The sequence below is a fragment of the Conger conger genome, chromosome 14 (genome assembly GCF_963514075.1).
Source record: "Conger conger chromosome 14, fConCon1.1, whole genome shotgun sequence".
NCBI lineage: Eukaryota > Metazoa > Chordata > Actinopteri > Anguilliformes > Congridae > Conger > Conger conger.
The window spans coordinates 22,998,544-23,016,372 of NC_083773.1; the positions used below are offsets into that span (position 1 = coordinate 22,998,544).

At 44.9% G+C, this 17,829-nt stretch overlaps 1 protein-coding gene across 1 annotated transcript in view; it reads right to left on the reverse strand.

Annotated features, from left to right (window-relative positions):
- Positions 1 to 17,829, reverse strand: part of celsr2 (cadherin, EGF LAG seven-pass G-type receptor 2) — a 73,854-nt gene continuing 56,025 nt past the window's right edge. Inside the window, exons 16-34 of the mRNA XM_061220144.1 lie at positions 17,433 to 17,534; positions 16,591 to 16,685; positions 16,119 to 16,328; positions 15,531 to 15,714; positions 14,489 to 14,837; positions 13,837 to 14,004; positions 13,251 to 13,377; positions 12,376 to 12,576; positions 11,835 to 12,009; positions 10,792 to 10,904; positions 8,754 to 8,836; positions 8,164 to 8,290; positions 7,675 to 7,791; positions 6,843 to 6,973; positions 6,319 to 6,410; positions 4,416 to 4,586; positions 3,648 to 3,890; positions 2,952 to 3,213; positions 1 to 1,543 (exon numbers count right to left, since the gene is read on the reverse strand). Coding sequence (XP_061076128.1) covers positions 1,522 to 1,543; positions 2,952 to 3,213; positions 3,648 to 3,890; positions 4,416 to 4,586; positions 6,319 to 6,410; positions 6,843 to 6,973; positions 7,675 to 7,791; positions 8,164 to 8,290; positions 8,754 to 8,836; positions 10,792 to 10,904; positions 11,835 to 12,009; positions 12,376 to 12,576; positions 13,251 to 13,377; positions 13,837 to 14,004; positions 14,489 to 14,837; positions 15,531 to 15,714; positions 16,119 to 16,328; positions 16,591 to 16,685; positions 17,433 to 17,534 — 2,972 coding nt within the window. The 3' untranslated portion in view covers positions 1 to 1,521. The remainder of the gene's footprint in view (positions 1,544 to 2,951; positions 3,214 to 3,647; positions 3,891 to 4,415; positions 4,587 to 6,318; positions 6,411 to 6,842; positions 6,974 to 7,674; positions 7,792 to 8,163; positions 8,291 to 8,753; positions 8,837 to 10,791; positions 10,905 to 11,834; positions 12,010 to 12,375; positions 12,577 to 13,250; positions 13,378 to 13,836; positions 14,005 to 14,488; positions 14,838 to 15,530; positions 15,715 to 16,118; positions 16,329 to 16,590; positions 16,686 to 17,432; positions 17,535 to 17,829) is intronic.

Here is a 17,829-nt window from a genome sequence, read left to right on the forward strand (position 1 = left end):
TCGCACACCTTTGAACAAGCGGATGCTCAACTGGAACTTGATCAATATTGCAGCCGTTTGACCTATCGAGATGTAAGAAAATACTTTCTTCATTAGAAAATTGACACTTCGAAACAAGTGATCGGGGACAATTATCCACACTGAGAGACTGGAAGAAGGAAAGTCTACATTGAGCATTATTTTTTACAACACATTAATTTCTCCATGACTATGCCATTGAGTACAGTAGCCCTGAATATTAGGCTTGTTTATATCAGCCAGTGACAGCATATAGAGTAGAGATGGGGAGGGGCACAGAGCCACTAACGGTGCTGCTCTGTAAATATCCAGTAGTCATACAGTAGTATTAGCAGATTTCTTTACAGTAATGAATTAACACTTGCTGACGTTTCTCAAGGCAAGAGTTTCCAGAGCATATGTTTAAAAAGTCATACAGCATTTTTTTTCTTTTCTTTTTTTACAAAAAACAAAGCCCCAGGTCTGTACAACATAAACAAACTACAAAGTTTTCTTCACAGGATTAAATAATAAAAACAAATCCTTTTGACAAAATTTTTCAAAAAAGGGAAGCCTCTTAATCATATAAAATTAGCTCCCAGCAATTGATGTCAAAAAAAATATACAAAAGTCTTCCTTGCTATGCAGTGTCATCTTCTTCCACTGCCATTAGTAAAGGAAGGCCGAAGTCTGTTGTCCCATGGTGTCCCTACGCTGATCGATAAAGAGGGGCGATCCTCCCAACGCAGTGTGATCCATGCCTCGACAAATCCTTGATCTGTTAGTGAAAACATAGGGCTTTTATATTTAACAAGAAGTCCCTTTTCTTCTGTCATTACTAACGTTGAGGCATGCAAACCAAGCCAGATGGCAGCGTGTGGTCAGGATGAGGGACGCTAATGAGCAGTTTGGCTCCTGAGAGAGGTGTTAATTGGGCAGCGAGCGATTAGGAGCCCAGTCCTCCACTGTGACCCCGCAGAGCAGTGCCTCATTTCAGAAATCAGTGTGCCGTGGTTCATTAAATCACACAGCCAGTTCTCTAACATGGAAAACTGCACCGCTAGAGAAAGCGTATTCCCTGAATGTTAAGGTTTTTTAGGCAGCTGAGCAGCTTTTCTGATTCCAGTTCCAGTGTTTTTTTCGTTTTTTTTCAGTGAAAAAGTTTTTTTAAAAATGAAACAAAATTTCAGCCATCTTCCCTGCATGTCCATTTGGGCGCAGTACATGAAAAAAGTGCATCCATTCAAGTATGTAAACAAAAAACAATAACCCAGAAAACAAAGAAAATAAAATGGCAATCTCAGCGCATCTGCATGCACAAGGCCAGTGAGGGTTGGATGTCATTCAGGAACAAACACAGAGGAGCAGGGACAGGGAGATCCAGCAGGGAGGAGCCAGGAAAGTTCTGCGCTCCCTCGCCGAAGGGCCCTGCTAGCTACTTCCTGTTCCTGACAGGAAGTGGGTGTGGCAGGGGGGCAGAGGGATCTGGAATGACATTCCTCACTGTTGGCCAGGATTGGCTGCTCAAGTGGACGTCTTTCGGCTCCTGCGGAGGAAAGCGAGTGGGGTGGGGGGTGCAAGATACAACAAAAGACGGGGAGGAAAAGACAGAAACAGAAAAGGAAAGAATGCATGGTCATGAATCGAATGCCAGCGTGCGTGGGAGATGAAAAGCCGTTAATGCGTACTGAGAGTTCTTTTTTTTTTTTTTCTGATCGATGAAGAATGCTTAAAAATGCTGGCCGGCAGATTTGGCTGGCAGGGTTTGGATGTGGACCAAATGCTTTAATGGGTAAAATTAAAAAATAGGAATCTATGATTTTATTTTTGGAGAGAGAAAAAAAAAAGACAGGGGAGAAAAGAAGTTAGATTTGTTTTCAAAACCAGTTTAAATCTTGTACCACTAGCAGTGTAACCTGCTAAATCTTCCTGTGAAAAGTGGGCTGTATTTAATGCATTTTTAAAAAGGGTAAACTAATTTGACATCAAAAGCAGTTGGCATGGCCCAAACTCAATAATTCATGTGATGGTAATATGTAGGAGAGGAGCTCCTGCAGAATACCGAGAAAAAAACAGTTCAAAATGGTTTCTCTGTCGCACCATCTTTATGAATTGCACTCTGTAAGGCTAACGAAGCCATGTGCCCCATATGATAGATGGTTCACTGCAAACGTTGTTTTTCTATCTTGGGTTTATTTCTTTCAAATAGAACACCAAATAATTGTGTGAAAATAGTACACATCAGTATAATTCCATTAGCTTCCAAGCTGTCAGTTAAAATATTCGCTGACCCACTTGACACTCCATGAGAGGACAGAGTGATGAAATCTGGAACCCCTGTTGTGTGAAACTAAAAACGAAGTCAAATTTCTCCAGGTTTTCTTGGAAACCCTGGAAATGGGCATGTCCATTGCGATGCTGACGCTGATATGTTGAGCAGGCTCTGCTGGCCAAACGGTCCCTTGATGGTCTCTTATTAGCATTATAATAGTGAGGGATCAGGACCTACTCGAGTCAACAAGGAAAGCTAATTCAGTCACACCAGGATGGCCAGTACACTACTGCCTACTTGATAGGTGTCACACAATTGTCTACATCCTCCCATTATGTGTATTGCGCACTCCTGATCAAAGTTTTAAAAGTGTATAAACAGTAGGCACTAGAAAGGTTTGGGGTTCAGTCCAACACTGCTGAATCCTCACTCATGCACTGCCGGAATTGGAATAAACCCTCTTTTATATTTTCAAGTTCCAGAGATGTCCTTTTTCCAAATACAAACCTACACACAAACTCCTGTTGTCTCTTCTGGACAGCTCCAATAAGCAATATTCCATAAATTCAGTCAATAATTTAAATGGTAGTAGGTTTTCCCTTCTTCGTGTATTGTAATTGTATGATTACCAAGTACATGCGTAGTCCTGTCCTACACCAGCTGCCCTTAGCCTAGCACTCACTCTGAGCCTGAGGAGTCATCGTCCACGGTCCCTGCTTTGATGCTCATGGCGATGGGCGTTATGGAGACCGGCGTTATGGAGACCGGTGTCACGCCATTGGCTTGTTCCTGCAGGGTGGTCTTAGCCCCGCCCCCACAGCCCTCGCTGGAGGAGGAGCAGCGGGAGGAGGCGGGGCCGGCGGCGGTCATGGAGAGCTCGTTGTGGATGCGTTTGACGCCGTTTCTCTCCGCGATGGGTGACAGGGGCTTCTTCTTCAGGATCCCTGTAAAGAGACGAGAGTGTGCTTACACTGCTGCGGAAAACCGCCTGGTCCAATCTGGAGACAGCCCCGCCAAAACAATAATGTGGAACCAAGGACACTGCTTTAAAACCATTACCTTGTAGAGAAGGCTTTTTGTCTGTCACATAAGTTTAATAATAATTATAATAATTTGTTATTTAGCTGATGCTCTTCTCCAAAGCTACTTACAGTTGATTAGACTGGGCAGGGGACAAACGCCACTGGACCAATTCAGGGTTAAGGGCCTTACTCAAGGGCTTCAATGACTACACCAGGGCTTCAACCACCAACGTTCCGGGTCCCAGTCCTGTACCTTAACCACTAGGCTACAGGCTGCCCCCCATCATATGGATGAACCCCTGTTGACCGGGTCATTGGGTCTGGTACAGAAATTCAGACATTCGTGCCTCCCTCACCTTTCTGGGGGTACACGCTGGGGTTGGGGAGGCTGGACAGGAACAGCAGGGTGTTCTCCTTGGCGTGCCCCTCCCCTGCCCCATCCAGCCTCTGCTCCACCAGGTCCCGGCAGTCCTGGGACGGGCAGAGGTCCGGGGGTGTCGCCGATTCCACCTTCAGCCTCTCTGGTCCGTTCGGGCCCTCACTGTCACTCGGCGTCGTGACAAACTCCCCCGGCCACAACAACTTCGTCAGGGTGTTGTCTGGGAGGAGAGAGGAGGTCCCATGTGGGTGTTCACTGGGTCAGTAACACTCATTTCTAATCTCTAGTGCTTACCCCAGTCAAACAAAGATAATGGCAGCACTATGGCTCTCATACGCCTTCATATAGTCACGATATAATGTTACAAAATTGGAAGGGGGGTGTATACATAACTGCAGCATGGAAAAGTTGCCAGATATACCACAGAATTATTTCTGTATCCTGAGCTGTAAAAGCACAACTGGAATATAGGTCTGACCTGTCATATCTGTGTGTGTGTGTGTGTGTGTGTGTGTGTACATTAAGATGCTCCTGTGTCTGATACACTTGTACTGTACATGGTATGCTGCCGGTCAGTAAGGCGTTAATTTGGTGATATTTCAGCCATATGCTGTTTTGGTCACAGTGCTATAGCAGTGCAATATGACCATATGAAGCAGATGAGGACTCTCAGCATACCTTTGTGGGCGAGGTGTGCTACAGCAGTGCTATATGACCATATGAAGCAGATGAGGACTCTGTGTACCTTTGTGGGCGAGGTGTGGGTGCTTGGCGATGTGGACAGCCAGGTTCTCCCAGCATGTCTCAGGAGGGTAGGGCCCTTCTTCGTCCTCACTGTCCGACGAGTGCGAGGAGGCGAAAGAGCCGCTCTGATCGTCTTCGAGGGACAGGTCGCTGTCGGAGTCCGAGTCCTGGTCTGGGGTTCAAGACGCAGATATGCACACATCAGAGACGCATGCGTTCAGTACATGGAGAAGGCTGACATTATGGACATGATACCACAGTATGTGTACAAATTCTAGAATAATTTTTTTCTGCTAGTAGAGCAGAGTCTGGAACATTCTACTGATGGTTCTGACCGGTCTGATGCAGTCTTTTCAAAAATGTACTAAAATATCCCCAACAAAAAAATGGTCCCAAAAACCAAGTCCTGGATGGAAGACAATTTTAAGCTTCTTAAAACCCTTGAAAGTCTCTAAACCATGTTTATGTTGCTGGCTCCTTCAACTGGATTTTAAAAGCACCCAGATGGTCCTGTGGGACCATCTCCAGAGAAAGTGTTGTATAGATTTATCAAGTGATGCAACACTGCTACACTACCGCTAATTAGAAAATCATATTTACTTTATAGAAAGAATAAATAACTGTTATGCTACACTAATGTGCAATGATATTTGTAAGGTGCTGAGGGTTATTCTGAAAATGTAACTCTAATCCAACTCTGAAACCTCTCTGAATCAAACTCCATTAAATAAGGAAGCCACACTTCTCTTATAAATCACTGTTGAGCACAACAGTTGTCAATTCACAGAGAGGATGTGGAGGTACGAACGCTTTATTTCCTGTACGAAACCAAACTAAAGGAAGCCACGAAAAAATTTAATGTAGCATTCATGTTCAATTTGTGTTAAGAGTGGATGTGCTTCCACCAAAAAAAAGTCATTTCATTCCACTGTGTTAGCTGCCCCTGCCTTTGTGAACATTTTCTTTCCCAAGCGATATTCTGTAAACATGTCTGCCACACTGCAGTAGTGTGAGAACAGTCTGAGATGTTATCAGAACGGTTACAGAGTGTGTGTCAGAACGGTGAGTTACAGAGTGTGTGTCAGAACGGCGAGTTACAGAGTGTGTGTCAGAATGGCGAGTTACAGAGTGTGTGTCAGAACGGTGAGTTACAGAGTGTGTGTCAGAACGGTGAGTTACAGAGTGTGTGTCAGAATGGCGAGTTACAGAGTGTGTGTCAGAACGGTGAGTTACAGAGTGTGTGTCAGAACGGCGAGTTACAGAGTGTGTGTCAGAACGGCGAGTTACAGAGTGTGTGTCAGAATGGCGAGTTACAGAGTGTGTGTCAGAACGGTGAGTTACAGTGTGTGTCAGAATGGCGAGTTACAGAGTGTGTGTCAGAACGGTGAGTTACAGAGTGTGTGTCAGAACGGCGAGTTACAGAGTGTGTGTCAGAACGGTGAGTTACAGAGTGTGTGTCAGAATGGCGAGTTACAGAGTGTGTGTCAGAATGGTGAGTTACAGAGTGTGTGTCAGAACGGTGAGGTACAGAGTGTGTGTCAGAATGGTGAGTTACAGAGTGTGTGTCAGAACGGTGAGGTACAGAGTGTGTGTCAGAACGGTGAGTTACAGAGTGTGTGTCAGAATGGCGAGTTACAGAGTGTGTGTCAGAACGGTGAGTTACAGAGTGTGTGTCAGAACGGTGAGGTACAGAGTGTGTGTCAGAACGGTGAGTTACAGAGTGTGTGTCAGAATGGCGAGTTACAGAGTGTGTGTCAGAACGGTGAGTTACAGTGTGGGTGTCAGAATGGCGAGTTACAGAGTGTGTGTCAGAACGGTGAGTTACAGAGTGTGTGTCAGAACGGTGAGTTACAGAGTGTGTGTCAGAACGGCGAGTGTGTGGGCAGCTGCGGGCGGCCTCTTACCCCCTACGTGCTCCTTTGCTTCGTGGAAGAGGGAGCCCAGACCGTCGTTCAGGCTGAGGTGAGCCTGGCTGTTGTTCAGACCCGCGTCCTCCCTGAAAACAAACAGGGAGCGTTAGCACTGAAACCCAAACATGCTAATACTGCGCAGGGATCGCCTGCACCTGGATCCCCTTCCCGACAATAACATGTCCTTTTAGGGTGCAAAATTATAAACATAGGCCACTCTACACAAGTATTTTAGTTTTATATTTAATACATTATTTCTATTATAGTTTTGCAAAAGAAAGAATATTGCCAATGAGGTGAGAGTTTCAAGACTGATGCAAAATTCATGACTCATTTCAAGATTTGCTAAAGGGCACTTGTCAATTTCTCTTGTCAAGCGAACAGGAACTTAAAACAAACAGATATTTTCTACCTGAGAGAAAAAAAGATTTTAAGTCACATTATAAGTCCAAAACAGATATTTTATTTTGCATTAGCATTACACAATGGAAACATCTGCTCGAGGTTGTCCACTGTACCTCAGGACAAAGGGCACGTAGCTCTGCTGACTCTTCCCTGACTGCAGAGTGCCGTTAAGGGAGGCGCTGGAGTCCCCAAAGGGAGGCTGGTACAGGCGCCCGCCCATGTAGATGCTGTTACAGTTATAACCCTGTGGGGGAGCGATGGACAGCAGAGGAACATACAGGGAGGAGAGAGAGAGTGAGAGACAGAAAGACAAACAGTGAAAAGAGCATGAGAAAAGCCACGGTAAACGCCTCACAGCCTAAGCTAACGCTACGCTAACCTGCCGTCTGAAGCAGTATTCACAGTAAGCCCGTGAGTGATGAGGCAAGGTGAGACAGAATGAACTGGGAAATAATGTCTCAGTTCCTCAACAATCTATTCAGATTGTGTTTGCAAGTGAACTGTACAAATCTCATGCACTGCACTGTAAGTCTATGTGAAGACTATATGAATTGTGCCTGAACTGGCAACTGTTCAGTTGTTTGTTGTATTACCTTGATATGCACTGTTTTGTATGTCGAATTGGATAAAAGTGTTTGCTAAATAAAATGTAATCTAATGTAAGTCATCATTTCATAATTGTATAATCAGTTGAAGCCCAAATCACAACTACTACTCTTCCACATGCTGGAAAAAAAGTTATTTTTTCTTTTTTTTCCAGTCAAAATGGTGGCTGGCAGATTAAAGCATTCGATAAAAATGGCCTGGAGCTGAACTGCTGGGCCCTGTGTCTCAGCACTGCCCCCTGCTGGCTGTAGCAGTGAACGAGCGCAGCTCTGAAATGTTTGGGATCGCCTCAGACTGTGAAAGGTCGCGGGTGCGTGGCGTGTTGGGGCGCAGCCTCACCGAGGTCAGGTGCTTGGAGCCCATCATGTGGTCCGGGCGCTTGCGGCTGCAGCAGTAGCGGATGGCGGTCCTCACCTCCTTGTTGAAAATGATCCGGAAGAAAAAGATGAACGGGCCCTGAGGAAGAGACAGAAACACAGACACGTTAGAAACACTTCCACCACTACCCCTTACAGGGGAATACCTGTGAACGGCTGGATCAGCAGCAGTCACGGCAGTGACTCTTTTACACTGAATGTGGCGAGACATATGGGTGAGTGATTCCCAAACCCACATACAAATCCCCCGCTTGCGGTCAGGGGTTTGATTCCCACCCATTTCACTCCCTGCACTGTGATCCCATCCCTATCCCGAACCTTCTTTGCTATCCCGCCAAAAATTAAATTAAATTAGTGAAATATGCAGACAGAGATATGCAGACGGTGATTTTCCCACCCGTATACATAAAACGGGGCTCATAGTTACTCTGACATTGAATCCTGTTGTTACCTGGAGGCAGTTGAATCCAGCAAACATGTAGTGGAAGATGACTGAGTCGCTGTTCACCGACAGCACACCCAACAGACATGTCACCGTGATCAGCAGGAGAACTCCACAGGCTGTCCTTAGTCCTGAGCTGTGGAGTGAAGACAGGCTTATTACACACACACGCACACACAATGCACACACTTATGCACATACTCACTCATGCATGCATGGATGCATGGATGCACACACACACACACACACACACACACACTCGCACACACACACATGTATGCATGCACACACGCACACGCACAGATACACATACATACATATACGTACATACACTGGTTCATAACCAGAGAGGATGTCCAAATTAGTACTAACTGACAGTATGAGTGCCACAGAAACATCTGGAAATATGCGTCTATGGGTCCAGACTTCACCCTCCCAACATTCATTTCCCAGCTGCATGCTGCACAGTTTGAACAGTGTGTTAATAGGAACCTGAGAGACTACGATGCCGTGCTGGTGTAAGGTGTTTGTCCTTAATTGTGTTTATATAACATTATGTTTTTATATATTTGCAGTCAGGCTGTAGCAGAGGCACTCACACTGGGCTCTCTTTCTTCTCAAAGCCATGGTGACGGAGAGAGCAGGAGGCCTTGGAGGTTATTATATACAGGAACACGTTCATCTGAGGGCAGATCACAGAGCACGTCTCAATCAAAGCTCAGAGTACAGCAGTCAATCAACAATACTGAAGGATCATTTCTATTTCATATCCTTCCCAAAGGACTGTAGTTAAATATATTACAATATAATCATGCAGCAATCTCAGAAGTACAGTTTGTCCGGTAGGACTGATTTCCTAAGACTGAGCAAAACAAAGCAGTTTCGGTCTGTTGGGCACAACTGTCTTTTGAAGTTTTTTAATTCACACAAGGAACTAAAAGACAGGGATAACATGCCCAGGAAATATACATTTCCATTCACTGGTAATCATAATCATAATCATGATCTTCTCTTAGTAATCAGTTATCTTCCCTCAGTTATCTGGGCTCCTCTCTCAGTGTCTCTAACTGCAGGATTACATCTCTCTGACTGAGGCAGATCTTCTGGAATGTAGTAACATGAGCACACTACTCTCCACAAACACTATTGGCCAAACTACGACTGTTAAACATAACCGATTGGCCAAACTACGACTGTTAAACATAACCGATTGGCCAAACTACGACTGTTAAACATAACCGACTAGCCAAACTACGACTGTTAAACATAACCGTTACACGACCAATTCCTCCCCAAATTTTAGTGTCAGATGGCACTGGGGGAAAAATGTCCCCCAAAAGAAAGAAATGTTTTTTTGGCTGCTAAAAGATGACCCAAGATGAGAACTGAAACACTGCATAGAAAGATAAAATAAAAATGTTAAGGATAAAGCTGGCTTGAAGTTGCACCCGCCACAATACATTTGAATGAATGACACAAGTCTGGTGTGATAAGCTCTTTTGGTCCTCACAGAGAATAGCTTTGGCATAGTTTGAGAATTAGAAACTGTCACTTTAGCTTCAGTCTCAGAACTCCAGAGAAAGACTAAATTTGACAGTTGTCCACTTGACCTGATACCCAGCCTAAAACTCGCTCTCTTCCTACAACCCCCCTGAGAACTGGGATTAACAATAAATCCTTGCAGTCTGGTTCTGTGACCCATGACCTGCAGACAGCTGTTCTAAAATAGAACTGAATTAAGGCATGACAGAGCCGTTTCCAATCTTCCTTTTCACGCCAAGATCTCAGCCCATGAATGTTTTCCTCTCAGAGACTGACATCCAGCAGCCTTTTCAACCAGGCAAAGAGCCTGTCCTAATAACGCAATAACTTTCAAAAATAAATAAATAAGTAAAAATGTAATATTAATAACAATAATGATGATAATAATATAATTAATATAGATTCATTAAAGGTACAATAGGTAAGATTTTTGTGTTAAAACATTGTTGTAAGACCATTGTAAATCCCTTTCTATCATTGAAAAAGGCTCACTGACATGTTGACTTACCCTCTGCCTTTGTTTATAGTCCTTAAATTCGGATTTCAAAATATGCAGTTGATGGGCCAGCACTCTGTACCAAAACATCGTATAGTTGTACAATAATTCAAGCTCGTTGATTGAAAATTGGTTCTAATTGCCACAGCCAATGGTGTTTCAATGTCAGCGCATTCACAGAGAAGGGGTGGGATAAACAGTGTTGTGGTTTGAGCGTATTTGTTGCTGCAATTCCTCTCTTGACTGTTAGTGGTCTGAAATTACCTATTGTACCTTTCATGATAATTAATGGCATATTTACTACAAGTATTAGAATGAAAGATGATAACCATTATTATTATTATTATTATTATTAGTAGTAGTAGTGATCATATTTTCTTCTTAATTGGTGCATATAAATATAAAATATTTCAGTACTGATAGCAGCAATGCCAACCAAAAGGAACAGCTACATGTAACATTTACAGTAAAACAGCGTGTCATCTTATATTTAAGTCTACTACTTTTTCATGCTTTCTGCTACTTGTTCATATGTAATGATGCTGAGAGAGGAGAGAGCGTGGCCTAAATTCACAGCTCCACAGAGGGGGGGTACTCACGGACACAACCAGGGCTATGGGACCAGCAAAGCTCCAGATGAGCGTGTCGTAAATAGAGAGCCAGCAGAAGTCAGGGTTCCCATAACCCTCTGGGTCCAGGCCTACCGCCAACCCTGCAGAACAGCACACAGAGAATGACATCACAACCAGCACGCACAGAATCACATCACAACCAGCACGGAAATAATTAAATCACAACCTCACAACCAGCGAGCACAGAATGACATCACTACCAGCACGCATAGAATCGCATCACAACCAGGCAGCAGAGAATGACATCACACCCACTGAGCAACAAGAATGCAGCCATCTGTAACAAGCTCTTAAAGTAGGTATTATTTTTTTATACAAAAATTGCCAACTGCGTATATCCATGGCTCACTTGATGTAACAAGCCGTTATTATAACGTGCAAAGTGTAGTAAATTCTTTATAAAAGCATCTAAAATTACTTCCTGTCGAATTAATAAATAGCTTGAGCAAATATTATATATACTGTACATCTGCAAGGATGGTTTGGTTTCAGGTGCAATAAGTCATTACAAGAATTTCTAGGGTAACTGAGCAAATGTTTGTGAAGGATTTATAGAAACCTGGGAAATATGTAATATAACAGGATCTTATTAAGGGCCAGTCTGTTTAATATTCTTGCCTGATATAACTTGTTAAGTTAATTATGTGGGATTTGTGCTAATCCTTAGCACATCAGTGAGGCAAGCCAGTCAAAATGGGTGCCAATACAAAATGGTACAGCTTAAAATGGCTCCTCAAGTAAAAGCGCACTGGAACAAATATTTGAGCTGAAAACACAGTGGATTTTACAGACTTTGTTTGAGAAATGTTTTTTACAGTTCTTAATTTTAGCAACTGAAGAGCGTGTTAACAACAGCAGACAAGTGTGTAACTGCGGATGGGGGGGCTGTTAGCATTGGTTAGCGCTGTTAGCACTCTTTAGCACTGCTTAGCACTGTTAGCACTGTAAGCACTGGTTAGCACTTCGCACTGTAAGCACTGGTTAGCACAGTTAGCACTGTTAGCACTGACCTGTGATGAAGGCCGGCACGCCCCAGCCGATGGTGTAGTAGAAGCGCATGGGGCCGTAGTTGACATCACGCACCTCGCTCAGCATGCGGTACACGTGGAGGCTCTCCAGGAAGAGCCAGGCAAACGTGCACAGGTAGAAGAAATGCAGGAGGATGGCAATGACCGTACACAAGAACTGAGAGAAAGAGAGAGAGAGAGAGAGAGAGAATGAGGGAGAGATAAAAACGAATTAAATTTTTACAATTTTGTAATTTGTTTGTTTAAAAAAGGGGTTTAGCAAAAGGACATTTTAAGCCATGTAAACTAATCATTGTTAATATTACAATACAGATTTGTAATAAAGTATGTACTTATCTAACGGTTTACAAAAAGGCCTCTAAATCATTGCCAAAACAAAACCTGCTTTGTGGGGTTTAGCTCAAGGACGTTTGAAGCTATATAAGGATCATTGTTAATATCACAACACAGATTTAAGATAAACATCAGAGATTAAAGGAACCCCATTGTGGGCTTGTGTAATGTAGAGGGCAGGAGAGCGTACCGGATTGTCGGCCTGGTTAATGCCGAGGATGAAGATGAGCTCGGAGAGGAAGAGGGCGGCAGAGCCGTTGTTAATGATGCTGGTCTTGTTGCAGTGCATGGCACGGAGGCAAACGAGGAAGAGCGTGGTGAGGAAGAGGAAGCCTAGGGTCACCCCAACCGTGCTCCACGTCACCAGCTTGACCGGTAAAATCTCACCATTCTGCCCAATGGAAGGAAGAGAAGAGGAGAGAGGGAGATGGACGAGTTTAGAGTTTAAACATTAAACAAAGCAATAACAAGAGAACTGTGTTCTTCAGCACACAAACCTGGCCTTCTGATGAAATATCAAAACTCAAGCCCACTGTTCCCCCCCTTTTCAATAAAAAGATAAGTAGAAAAGCCACCTATCGCAAAGCACAGCAGATAACTATATTAAATCAAATATTAAACTTAAACCTGCTTTCCCCAGAGGAACAGTGCATCACTGTACAACCGATTCAAACAAAAGAGCTAAGATCTTTCAATAACCTATAATAACTGTACATTTTTATCAACCAGCTATGGAGTGTGGAGGAGAGGTGTGGAGGAGAGTGAAAACGAGAGAGTGACCGGGGGGGCTGTGTCCCACTTTCAAACAAGCAGGTAGAAAAGGAGATCACAGCAGTGAGTAATGAGGTAACATAGTTAAGGTGACAGTGCAGGGAAATAATGGTGTGAGACAGAGAATAACATTCACCCAAGGAAAAGAGAGATGGACTTTGGGGAATGAAGAAAGAGAAATGGAGAGGATGATAGAGAGAGAAAAATCTGTGGTGGACAAACAGGAGGAAGAATGGAGGGACTTGGAAGGTACACCATAATTGGGGCGGGGCACGCAGCGGCCGTCTCTCTCACCTCTCTGCGGGAGATGTCCATGAGAACGGCGAAGCTGGTCATGTGATAGCACTGGCAGCTGATGTGGGTGTGGTTTCGGAACACCACCTCACACCCCTTCGCTGACCATCCACCATTGCCCCCGACACTGGAGGACAGGGGGAAAAGGAATTCACAGATTTTAACAACCCCTGTTCCACCATCACCTTCCTCACACCCCCTGAGGTTTACCAGTCATTCAGCAGCATGAAACCGTGAACGCTCCCCCTCTGCCCAAGTGTACTGGGCTAGATCACTTTTACACAATATGGCCGACGTGTACGTCTTATTTCACCAACTAGGGCAGGGGCCTGCAATACTGGTCCTGGAGAGCAGGCTCTGCTGGTTTTCCTTGTTATTTTACACTTATTTAATCAAGCACAGCAGTTAATTACACAGTTAACTCACTTCACCTGGTTACTTGGGTTTGAACTGGGTGCTGATTTTAAGGTGAAAACAAAAACCAGCAGATCTTGTGGCCCGACAGGACCAGGGTTGCAGACTATAGACGAGGCTCCCAGGACTAGGGAAGAAAAGGTGAGCAGGGGTATTATGGGTAAGTTCTCACAGGATGGAGTGGTTCCAGAAGACGCAGATGGGTTTGGAGCGGTCCTCGGAGTGGACCAGGCGGAACTGGACCGTGATGGGCTTCTCCAGGGCGTGCTGGAGCAGCTCCTCGTTGTCGTGGACCGTGATACTGACCACCGGCGTGTTGATGACTGGACGCTTGGGCACCCTGCCGCACAGAAAGGCTGGCGGTTAGGGAAGGGGATACCCTTGCAGAACATCACGGGTTTAAATCCCAGCAAGGACATGGAAGAGGTGTACTTCATCAGGCGCATAGAATGGCTTCACTAAGTGTTCTAGTCTTGTAAAGAGGGTCAGTAGAAAATATTAGTTCGTTTAAAGCCACATTTTGCTTAAAAACAGAAATTGCCTTAGTCCACTGGCACATTTTGAAATGTGTAAAACTGTCTCAACTCATTGCCAATCTTTTGTCTGATTTGGCAAAACATTACCTGAATAGAAATAGGATTTTAAGTCTAAATATAGGTCTAAAATACTTGTTATGATTGACCTATTCCTGGTTTTTGAAGTGTTCAGTGAGCACTAGGCTGTGCAGATGAATAGTATGAATGTATAATATGAATTTATTCATGATTTTTCCCTCATCTTAACTGCTCCCTCTACCCCCCACCCCACTCTGAATCCCGGCCCACCTCAGGCTCCTCTTGTCTGGGTCGTAGCGTTCGGGCAGCAGGGGGGCCAGGCTGTGGAAGATGATGACGCTGGCGACCGCCTCGCGCTCTGTCTGGTCAGGATGGCGGCGTCTCCTGTTCACCGTGAGGTTCCCGGGGGCCTCGGAGGGGCCGGCGGGGGTGGGGGCGGGGCCGGGAGCAGGGGCCGGGGGGGTCCTGGGGCCCTTGCCCTCCCGCGCAGACTCGAACACCGAGTCGGGGAGGGTGACGGCCGTCTCCAGGTCAGCAGGCCGGACTCCTCTCAGGGCCTGATAGCGGGGGAGTTTGGCCCCGGCGAAGTTCATCTTGTCCAGCCGATCCACCGAGATGACTGCAGGGCAGACCAGGTCATGAGAACAGGGTGACAGCGACAACCCACCACAACACTGCACAGCACTACGAAGTATTCTCATAGGCACATAGGGCAGTTCTCTGGGAAACTGAGAAAGGGCGTGTGCTTGGACCTACAGCCTCATAAGTCACTCTAAGGTCAAAGGTCATTTGACATTGACATGGGGGGCACTCTGTATACTCAATGACAGACTAAGGTGCATTTTCAGAAGCTTCTTTAATGTATACAAGAAACCTTCAAATTTAAAGCTCCAAGAAGATATAAATATAAATTAGCATGATATTTACTTTACCAGAAGGGTCAATAGACAACAAGTTTTCATTTACAAATAAGAGAGTAAAAGAAATAACTGTTAATTGAAATATTTGAGAAATAACTAAAATGTTTTGACTGCACACACCCACCCACTTTATGCAAATATCGTCACTTCACTTACTTCACTAAATAATCTTTTCTGCTCAAGCATTTATAGCACGATGTGTGAAGCACGCTGTGAAAAAGAGCTGCTGGCTCGTTATCACATCTGAAAGAAATGACTGCAATGCACTGTTATGTTTTGGGGTGGTTGAGGGGGGTGGAATGCCAGCTCTGAATAACAGGGGTCTTGTGTTTGTTTTCATACAGAGTGAGGGTGCTGCTACAGTCAGCCAGCGATGTTACAGCGCCACTCACCGATGTTGGGGGTGACGATGGTGAAGGGGGTGAGGTAGGTCTTCCTCATGTTCTGAGCCAGGGTGTTGGCGTACTCCTCGTACTGCTGCAGCAGTTGGGCGGTTCCCCCCTCCGTCTGCTGGATGAGCTCCCAGTGTGCCTGCGTCTCTGGTGCCAGGATGGCACTGCCCACATGCAGCAGATTCTGAAAGAGCCACACAATGCCCCCACAGGAATTTAAGGGCTCCTTTTACAGCGGAAAATAAATCATTTTCCATTTCCGTTGTTTATCAAAATGGACGCAATTACATAAATGCCAGAGTATTACAGTTTGAAGACCTACTGCTGACCGTGGCTGTGTTTAGTGTGTGTTTGAGTACATGCTTGTGTTTGTGTGTGTCTCTGTGTGTGTGGGCTTGTGTTTATGTTTGTGAGTGAGTGTGTGTATGTTTATGTTTGTGTTTATGTTTGTGTGTGCGTGTGTGCATGTGTGTGCGTCTGTGTTAATTTTATCATGATGCACTGCATGTCTCTACATTATTCACTTGACATTTATTGAATGTGTGTTTGTGTGTCAGTCTGTGTATGGGTGTCAGTACACCCCCTAACCTCTGTAAAGTGGACATCCTGTGTGGCGGCCAGGCCAAAGCCATGCTGGCTGGTCTCATGCTGCAGGATGCTCTGGGTGAGTCGGTAGGCCACTTTCACATCGCTGCCATACAGGGAGGCCGTGTGCTGGCTGGCATTGGACAACATGGCCGCCGTCTGCAGCACGCGTGTGGAGTCCAGCCGGGAAACGTTGCGGGCCAGTTCCTCAGCCTGAGTGAGGGAGAGTAACATTTCAATACAGTATCCCATACAGAGTTGCTTCTGTCAAACATGAAAATTATCAAGGTTACATCTAACCAAATATATTCAATATATATAAATGGGTGATGTGTCATATGAAGGGTTAATAGGACCTACTTCATACAGTGAACACACAAACACACACACACACAAACACACAATTTTGCCTTATCAGATAAAACCATCGGAATAGAAAGAAATGCGGTGCATTGTGCATTTCCACAGTACATACAATGGTCTTGAGCTTGGTGAAGGAGATGGAGGTGCAGTTGAAGAGGCTGGGGGGAAGCCAGCCTTTGTGTTCGTCACAGTGCCTGATGGCTGTGCCTGAGGGAGAGAGAAGCAGCGAGATTCCCTTACGGACCGGCGAACACCGACAGAGTCTGCACAAGTTACAGTCCAGCACACACTAATGAACAACTGAGTCTGGAGCACTCAGCCAGCCAATCATATGCACTCTGTTGTTCCAGTCAGAATGTCCTTATTGGAGGACATCCCTATCGGAGACTATAAAACCATCTAGGCAGGATGCCAGTCAACTACATCATTATTCCTGTACCCGAACACCCAAACAGGAACCATTCTCCTCTCGGCATAACTCAACCCTCATTCTACCCGTCAGCTTTATGGTAATGTGTGCCAGCATATGCACAATTCTGAATTCTGATTCTGAGCTGATTATCTACATTATCAATACACTCCATTTATTTGCTAGGCAGACAGCCTAAACCAGAGTCGTACATAATTCATGTTTTACACTTTTTTCATTTCCTAATTGGCACCCATAATGCTGTTTACAGCTGTGCAGATACAGAAGCAATCCAGGTTAAGTGGTTTGCTGCAACAGAAGCACTATGGGCCTGTTTTGCAGACACAGATTAAGCGTAGTCCTAGATTAAATGAAATTTTATGATTATTATGATTCTAAATACAAACTAAACTTAATCTGTGTCTGTGAAACTGGCCCTATGGCCCTATACCAGTAACCCAGCAGTTGCCAGAATGGTCTAATAACCCTCTTTTCGTGATAGTACTAAGTACCAAAGTATGAAGAAGAGCATAAGGCACTCGTACCGATGGATCCCTTGGGGCAGGGCACTGCGGCTGGAAGGCCGAATTTAGTCCTGGGCCACCAGATACCAGCCTCTTTAGACTGAGGACAGCTGTCATAGATTACTGTGGGCAAAGAGAGAGAGAGATCAGTCAGCATATCCCCCTTCAGAGAATACCCATCAGCAGGGGGATATGTGCTCTAATAGAGGAAACAAGCTGAGGTAAAAACACACAGGGCCCACACCAGGGGGCAGTGCTCCCCTGGTGAGTTCAAATCAGTGACTGAGAATGATACACACAGACAACATTTATACCACTCAGACTGCGCTGCAGTCATTCCTAAAAAGAACAAGAACAACTATGCAGTGATTTAAAAAAATGTGCATATTAAATTACTCATTAGGCTTCTGAAAGGAAA